General features: G+C 49.0%; 1 protein-coding gene across 1 annotated transcript; it reads right to left on the bottom strand.

Moving 5' to 3' along the window:
* Positions 1-633: 633 nt before the first annotated feature.
* On the bottom strand, positions 634-3,696 carry LOC130871375 (olfactory receptor 10AC1-like). The gene is made up of 2 exons (XM_057764714.1): positions 3,690-3,696; positions 634-1,619 (listed from the first exon to the last, which is right to left on the bottom strand). The coding sequence occupies exons 1-2, from the start codon at positions 3,694-3,696 to the stop codon at positions 634-636; spliced, it is 993 nt and encodes a 330-aa protein (XP_057620697.1).
* Between the last annotated feature and the right edge of the window lie 5,643 nt (positions 3,697-9,339).

Here is a 9,339-nt window from a genome sequence, read left to right as displayed (position 1 = left end):
CACAGAGATCCACCTGCCTCTGCCTCCCAAGTGCTGGGATTAAAGGCGTGCGCCACCACCGCCCGGCCCTTTCTATATTTTTTAAGACAGGAATTCATGCAGTCCAAGCTGGCCTCCAGCATTCCATGTAACCATGAGGATGACCTTGAACCCCTGATTCCTCCTCCCAAGTGCTAGGAGTATAGGGGTGAGCCACCACCCCCAACTTCTTTGGAGTTTTTTTTTTTTTTTTCCAGACAAGGTCTTCCTGTGTAAGCGCATCCTGGCCTTGGATGTTTTTTGATCCTCCTGCCCTGCCTGCTGAGGGCTAAAATTACAGGTGTGAGTCTCCACACCTGGTTTCCGATAACATTTTTTTTTTTTTTTTTTTTTTTGCTTGTCACATCTTGACCAGCAGACGCCGCCAGCATTCGGTGAGTGGAGACTTGAGGTGCTGCTGAACACGCATCCCCACTACAAAGAGCTATGTCAGTCTGAACCTGAGCAGAAGCGTTGCTTGTCTGAAGTTCAGTTTGGAGGTCTTCGGATGCTACGGCCACGTTTACATCTGGCAGATGAGGAGGAGGTTATGGATGATAGCTGTTGCGTGGCGTGATTCCCATCAGCACCTCCAATAACACCTGGCATCTGCAATTAGGCCGGATCAGCTTGCTGGACCGCACCCATTGTCCTCTGGCTGACTACCCTTTGGAGGGCGCCCTGCATGTCCCGATTGCGCAGTGTATAGATGGCTGGGTACAGGAGCGGTGTGAGGTTTATGTAAATGAGGGACACGAGCTTATCTTCCTCCAGGGAGCGGCTTCTCAGGGGTCTGGCGTACATGGCTGTGGCACAGCCATAGTGGAGCACAGCCACCGTGAGATGGGACGCCACTGTGTTGAAGGCCTTGCGGCGGCCAGCACCATCTCCCACCCCCAGGATGACCACCAGTACCCTAGTGTAGGACATTAAGATGAGGATTAGGGGCAGCACCAGCAGAAGCATGCAGGCTGCCAGTAACGCGTGTTCCTGAAGGTCCCGGTTCCCACAGGCCAGAACCAACACAGCTGGGAGGTCACAGAAGACGTGATTGACAAGGCCGCCATGGCAGAAAGGCAGCTGGAATATAACAGTGGTGAGACCTAAGGCTAGGACAGAGCCACCCACACAACAGGAAGCTAGAAGGGCCCAGCAGAGCCCAGAGGTCATGAGCTGAGGGTAGTAGAGAGGGCGGCAGATAGCCAGGTAGCGGTCCAAGGCCATGGCTGCCAGCAGCAGACACTCAGAGCCACCCAGAGCCACGAAGAGACCCATTTGGGCCGCGCAGGTAGAAGGCGCCACCGCCTGGCCACCGGGAGGCAGGAGAAACCCAGCCAGCATCCGTGGGGTGAGTACCAGGGTGTAGGCCACCTCAACTGCAGACAAGGAACCTAAGAAGAAGTACATGGGTGTGTGCAGAGTGGGTTCTGCCAGGGCCAGGCCCAGAATGAGCAGGTTCCCAGCCAGGGTGGCCAAGTAGAGCGGCAAGAGGAGAGAGAAGAGCAGCATGCGGAGGCCCGGGGGCCACCCCGAGAAGCCTAGGATGACAAATTCCTGCGGTGCCGTCCAGTTGGGCTCAGACCAGTGGCTCGTGTTGGGGCCTGGTGGAGGACAAACCAGAGGGGAGTATCAAGGTGGACATCTTCCTCCCAAGATCCGGGTGCCTTTATCTTCTCCCAGACCCAAGGACTCTGCGTCAGCTCTCCAGAGCCCGCTCTGTGATGGTTCGTTTTATTTTACTATTTACGTGTGAATATGCCGTGGGAGTCAGAACAGGGCACGGGGTCCCCTGGAGAGGGAGTTACAGGCTACTGTGAGCTGCCCAGTGTTGGTGCTGGCAACGGAGCTTGAGGCCGCCTGGTAACAGCCAAGGGTCTTTATGAGCAATAAATGGCCTCATGCGATTACCTGTCTCAGGACTGAGCCCTCCCCTTCACTCCATGCTTCCTTAATCCCTCTTCATCTTATTTTTCCATTCGGGGTCCCTCATTGAACCTGGGGCTTGGAAATTCTGTTAAACTGCCTGGCCGGTAAGCTCCCCCATCCTGGACACTTGTCGGCATTGTGCCATTATGCCTAGCTTTTTAATGTGGGTTCTGGGACTTGAACTCAGGCCTTCAGGCTTGCAAACAAGCACTTTGCTGACCGAGTTATCTCCCCAGCTTCACATTTTATTTTATTTTACTTTGATTTTTATTTTGAGACAAGGTCTCTGTATGTCAGGATCCTCCTGCCTCAGCCTCCCAAGTGCTAGGTTTACAGGTGTGCACCACCAGACTTGGTTGTCCTTCTAACGACTTTACCACCAGCTAGAGTGAATTTTTATCAGAGCAGAAGTCAGGTCCTTGCTTCATGACCTCATCTTTGCTTTCAGGATGAGTTCACTTCCCTCAGCTCTCCTCATCCAGTCTCCTCTCAGCACCATAGCCCACGCAGGAAGGTCTCCATTGCTACACGCTCCCTCTCTTTTTACCTGCTGTTTTCTTCCTGGATTTCCCTGGAGACCTCATAGTGTCTATCTGGAATTATTTAGGCTGAGTATATAGTTCTTTTTTTGTTTGTTTGTTTGTTTTGTTTTTGTTTTTGTTTTTTTGAGACAGGGTTTCTCTGTGGTTTTGGAGCCTGTCCTGGAACTAGCTCTTGTAGACCAGGCTGGTCTCGAACTCACAGAGATCCGCCTGCCTCTGCCTCCCAAGTGCTGGGATTAAAGGCGTGCGCCACCACCACCCGGCTGAGTATATAGTTCTGCAGTATAGAACTCATCTAGAATCCCCCAGTGAGGGACCGGAGTGTGGCTCAGTGGTAGAGCCCCTGCCTAGAATCCCCCAGTGAGGGGCTGGGAGCCTGGTTCTGTGATAGAACACTTGTCTAGAAGGCATGAGACCCTGGCTGTCATCCCCAGCACTACCAATAAAACAAAACAAAATAGCCAGGTAGTGGTGGCGCACGCCTTTAATCCCAGCACTCGGGAGGCAGAGACAGGCGGATCTCTGTGTGTTCAAAGCCAGCCTGGTCTACAGAATGAGTTCTAGGACAAAGCTACAGAGAAACTATCTCAAAAAATCAAAACAAACAAATAATAACAACAACAACACACACACACACACACACCTCTAGACTGGAAAAGTTCTATTCAACCTCCGAGGCTGCTGTACTTGCATGTCTGTCCCTAGGCTCTCTGAACATCACTCTCTGAAGCTACAGTTGCCACAGCAACATCACTAATTTCAGCCTTCTTGGACAGACAGTCTGAGCTTTGTCTGTGTGGTTTGCGAATTACTGAAAGTCGAGGAATCAGTTATGAGGAATCAGTTATTTGAGCCTTAATCTTTACATGTTTATATTGCGCGCGTGCACGCACGCACACACACACACACACACACACACACACACACAGAGTTATTTTCCTAGCTTGAGTTTTCAGCCCTGGACCTCATAGCACCCCTGGCCTCACTGTTCCCTACAGTAATTGCTCCAGATTCTTCTGGATTCTTCTTAAATGTGTTCCTAGCACTTCCTATCATTGTGGCCCTCAGCTTCAGCTGGGATGTGCAACTAATCACTTTCCTGTTCAACGCCTCCCCAAACTACTAGAATTGACCCATTTCCACACTCGGTTACCAAAGGTCATGTTCACTGTGACATGCAGCTTATCTCCTTCCTCTTCTTACCCTCCATGCTTTCACATCTTCCTTCATATCTCCACCATCTTCACCATCACCATCATCGCCACCCACCATCATTTTTTTTTTGTTATGTTTCAGATAGAACCCAAGACCTTTTCTGAATGCTAGACAAGTGTTCTACCATTGGATGACATCCCTACGGAATGGTAATTTTGAGACAGGGTCTCACTGTAGAGTCTCTAAAACAGTAGTTCTCAACCTATGGGTTGTGACCCCTTTGGGGGTCAAATGACACTTTAACAGGGGTCACATATCCGATATCTTAAAATCAGATATTTACATTATAATTCATAACAGTAGCAGAGTTACTGGAAGTAGCAACAAAAATGATTTTGTGGTTGGTGTCGTCACAACATGAGGAACTGTATTAAAGGGTCGCAACATTTGGAAGGTTGAGAACCATTGCTCTGAATCCTCCTGCTACAGCCCGCTGAATATTGGTAGTATAGGTATATGCTACTGCATCCAGATATGTTTAATATTTTGAGGAGCCTGAAATATCTTTAGAGGCCAAACAAGCATTCTGCCACAGAGTCATGTCTGTAGTCCCCCTTGGAAACTAACTCAGATTCTGGGGCTTCAGAGATGGGCCCAAGAAATGGGAAAGTATCGTACTGTGAGCCTGAGGACCTGTGTTCAATTCCCAGGTCCCATTTTTTTAAGTCAGGTGTGGTGACACACACCTGTAACCCCAGCCCCAGGGAGGTTAGACATAGGATTCTTAAGGTGCACTGGACAGGTAGTGTAGCCTAGTTGGTGGGATCGTGGCAAGCAAAAGACCCTGTCACAAACAAACAAAACAAAGCCCAAGGCGGATGGCAGCTGAGGAACCACAGTTGAGGCGACCTCTGTTGTTCACATGCATGCACACAGGTGTACCTGTGTACACTCAAACATACGTATAACACACACACACACACACACACACACACACACACACAGAGCCAACTCAAGCTCATCTCCCTCAAGAAGTTCAGCTAGCAGGGTTCAGTTCCTGCTTCCTCAGAGGCGCTCACCCACCTACCTTCAATGCCATGAGCCCGAGAGAGTAGGCTGAGGTGAAGTCCACCATCACTGGGGCTGTCCTCTGTCATTAGTAAACACTCCCTCTCCTCCCTGGAGACTCCTGATGGACCAGTTGTGTCGCAGAGCTCAGCTGCACAGAGAACCCTGAGGTCAGCCCTCCGAGGCTCACTGCAAGATGCTGTCCAGGACACAAGTCAGGGCCCACTGTAAAATGAGAGTCGGGTCTTTCTGTCCCTTCTGTGTCTGCTATTTTGTGGCACTGTAAAAAAAAAAAAAATCAAGTTTGAGGTTATGTTTTTATTTTCAAAATAAACCATCTTCTATTTTTTTTTCAGTCTTTTTGAGACAGCGTTTCTCTGGCTGTCCTGGAACTTGCTCTGTAGACCAGGCTGGCCTTGAACTCAGAGATCTACTACCACCTGGCTATAAATTGTCTTTAAAAAACTATGTGCATGTGAGTACATGCACTTGCCTGTGTGAGTGTGTGGGTCACCCTGGAGATCTTTCTCAACAACTCCCTTCTTTTACAAAGATTTTATTAGTTCTGTGTTTCTGTGTCTCCGTGTGAATCTGTGCACCTCTGTGTGGCTGTGTGAGGAGGCCAGAAGAGGCTGCTGGATCCCCTGGAGCTGGAGTCACAGGCGACTGTGGATCACCGAATGTGTGTGCTGGCAACTGAGCTTCCCCCCCTTGGGCGCAGCCAGTGCTCTTCACTGCTAAGCCATCTCTCCAACCCCTCCACCTTATCTTTTGAGAAAGGGTTTCTCACTGAACCTAGCGCTCACTGATTTGGCCACGACAGGTCAGCCAGTGAGCCCGTGTCCACCTCCCCAGCCCTGGGGCTGCAGACACACACTGCCACACCTGGCTTTACAGGAATGCTGGGGATCTGAACTTGGGTCCTCATTCTTTCATGGCACACATTTTACCCACCGAATTTTCTTTTCAGACCCCATCTTATTCTATTCTATTTATTTTTGAGACAGGGTTTCTTTGTGTAGCCCAAACTGTCCTGGAAGTCACTCTGTAGACCAGGTTGGCCTCATATTTACAGCAATCCGCCTGTCTTTGCCTCCCGAGTGCTGGGAGTAAATGCCTGCACACAACCTGCTTCGTCTTATTCTTTTTAAAGATGGTTTAGGCTTCTCAAAAAATTCTAAAAACATTAAGACACGGTGGCAAAAGCCTGTAATCCCAGTACTGGAAAGGTTAAAGCAGGAGGCCTGTGAGTTCAAGGCCAGTTTGGGTTCAATAATGAAGCCCTGTCTCGAAAGCATCCGCGAAGGCAGCAAGGTGGCTCAGTGGGTACTGGGCCTGCTGCCAAGCCCAACAATCCGAGTCTGATCCCCAGGACCCACACAGTGGGAGGAGAGCAGCGAAGTCCTCAAGTTGCCCATTGACCTTGCACACGAGGAGGAATAAATGGATGTTTTCTGAAGGTGTGCGATACTCCTTTGATTCAAAGACTGACAAGCCAAAGGCAAGCAGATCTCTGGGACTTCCAGACCTGTTTGGTCTACAAAGAAAATACCTGGCCAACTACAGCTATGTAAGCCAGAGTCTGTCCTTAAAAAGACACTTTAAAGGGAATAATTTTATCAGCAGATGGCTTGGACTGTTGTTCAGTGGTGGGACACTTGCCAAACATGCAAAGCCTTGAGTCAATTTTCAGTACCTCAGGAAAGAAAAGAGAAAAAAAAAGAGGGAAGACATTGTCTTGATTTAGAGAGAAGTCCGTTGGTCTTAACCTAGGCATAACTTGGATGGCATTTTTGGACAGATCTTAGAAGTATTTCTGAACAATGTACTTATCCCAAGGGCTCTTTCGGGCCGGTGAGATGATTCTGTAGGCAAAGCCACTTGCTGCCAAGGCTGATGACCCAAGTTCAATCTCTAGGACCCACACGGTGGGAGGGGAAAACTGACTCCTTGCAAGTTGTCCTCTGACCTTCACGTGTGCTATGGCACATATGTGAGCTCAGACAAGCATGTGCTCAAGTGTGCACGTGCGCGAACACACACACACACAAATGAATAATAAATATTAAAAACAAACAAAGGCTCTTCCTACCTGTTTCAATGTGTGTAGGTGTCTACACTTGTGCTGGTGCACATTGCATTCTGCCCTGGGCTAGCCTTAGGTAACAGTCAACTCTGGAAGTAGAGTCAGAGCTTTGGCCTTTGATGTGGTGGTGCTGTTATTGAAACAGGGTCTCGTGTAGCCTAGGCTGGCCTAGAATTCACTACATAATTGACGATGACTCTGAACTCCTCCCTCCTCCCTCCTCCTCCTCTCTGAGAGCTGACCCAGAAGGCATGTGCTGCCATACCTAGTTTCTGTGTACAGAGACAAGCACTCCCCCAGCTGAGCCAAGCCCTCAGTCCTCTGATGTGCTGTTGTCTCCCTAGGTGTCAGGTTCCTCACCCGAGGGGTCTCATGGGGCTTTGGGACTCACCCACATTCTGATGAGATGGTGTCAGCCATCAGTGATCGCAGGGAGATTCTGGTCTTAAACATCAGCAAGACCCTTGGCCCACAGGGTGGTGTCAGTGATTGTTTTAAATGGTGTGTGTGGCGCATCCGGTAGAAGAGTCCCTGTGTTTAGAAAGTGCCAATGAATTAAAAAAAAAAAATACCAGGGTAAAGGTGCTTACTACCAAGTCTGTCAACCTGAGTTCAATCCCTGAGACCCACTTGTAGAAAGACAGCTGACTCCCAGAGCTGATCTCTGACTGCAATATGTGCTTTTTGTATTTGTGCACACGTGCACGCACGCATGTGCATGCACACACACACACACTAAATAAACAGATAAATGTAATAAAAGTTAAAAGAAAAGCTGGGCGTGGAGAAACACACCTTTAATCCCAGCATTTTGGAGATAGAGGCAGGCAGATTTCTGTGAGTGTGTAGTCACTTCATCTATATATCAAGTTCCAGACCAGCTAGGGTTGCATAGTGAAATCCTGTCTCATAAATAAACGGATGAGAAAAGAACATACAAGACTAAGACATCAAGATGTGTTTGAAGCCGGGCGATGGTGGCACACGCCTTTAATCCCAGCACTCGGGAGGCAGAGGCAGGCGGATCTCTGTGAGTTCGAGACCAGCCTGGTCTACAGAGCTAGTTCCAGGACAGGCTCCAAAACCACAGAGAAACCCTGTCTCGAAAAGAAAAAAAAAAAGATGTGTTTGACTTTCTCTTGGCTCCCTGACTACCACATCCTACTTTAGATGCAAATATTTATCTTATCTGGGGAGATGGAGCAAGTAGTGGAAGAGAGAAAAAAGGTGGGCAGAGACTTGCAACATACTCAGATTCAATTTGCCGGTTGCCCCAACACCAAAACTCTGATGCATTTAATACCCAGCTCTGGACAAGGGAGATGGATAAATCACTTGCTGTGTGTGCCTGAGGACCCGGGTTCAATTCCCTAGATCCCACGTAAAAGTCAGATGCGTAGCATGCATACGTAATTGCAGGGCTCCTGTGGGGAGATGGAGTTGGGTACAGGAGAACTTACAGGAGCTGGCAGGTCAGCTAGCCTGGTGTATGCAGTGGTGGGCAATAGAGAGCCTACTTCAAAATAAGGTGGAAGGTGAGGGCTGAACTTTTGTCCTCTGACCACCACTTGCACACTGTGTCATATGTGTGGTTTCATAACACACACACACACACACACACAGAGAGAGAAAGAGAGAGAGAGAGAGAGAGAGAGAGAGAGAGAGAGAGAGAGAGAGAGAGAGAGAGAGAGACTAGCCTTCATCTCAACCCCATTCCTATCCCTACAGTCCCATGGTTTCCTGGGTCTCGACATCACTTTCACCTTACTCTTCAGTGGCCATGTCTCTTCATCCCCTCTAAACACTGACCGGACAGGAAACCAGAGTGAGAACAGTGAACACTACCACAGTTGATGTGGCTACCTCCATCCACGCACGCTATCACTGCCTACATTGATATGGCTACCACTATTGACCCATCACAGGCACGGATGAGCGCTATACACGCATGCTATCACTTCATACATTGATATGACTACAACAATTGGCCCGTCACAGGCACTGATGATGCTCTGAGCGCTATACACACACGCTATTACTTTCCACATAGCCACAACTTGTGATGCTGCAGGCAATTATGTAATAGGCATTATTATTGATTCACAGGCGGGGAAGCTGAGACCAGAGAGGGTGGCTTATCAAAAGGTAGCAACACAGCTTCTCCCTGCACTAGGTTTTTTTTCCAGATGCTGATATAAAAATCTGCTCTTATGGAGGGGGGGCTTGCTGCACTTTGTATCTCTCTTGTATGCCTGTGTCTCTCCATCCATCTGAGGAGATGAGCAGAGAATGGAAGAAAGCTGAAGACTTTGAGGTTCACAGAGAGACGAAGAGACTCATAACTGGGGGTGCCTTGTCAGGCTGCACACTAAGCAAGCCAGGCAAATGAGGACTAGAGACGGGTGCCATTGATGGAGCAGCCCAACTCAGGTGCCTCAGAGGGCTCTGGGCTGCAGGAGTACTGATGGGAGACAGAGAGAGATTTATAGGAAAAGATCAGAGGAGAGAGACGGGGAAAGAAGGGGGAGAGAGATTGAGAGATAT

This window comes from Chionomys nivalis, chromosome 3 (assembly GCF_950005125.1).
Source record: "Chionomys nivalis chromosome 3, mChiNiv1.1, whole genome shotgun sequence".
NCBI lineage: Eukaryota > Metazoa > Chordata > Mammalia > Rodentia > Cricetidae > Chionomys > Chionomys nivalis.
Note: the sequence above shows the minus strand (reverse complement) of the source record. Positions and strands in the feature narration are given on the sequence as shown.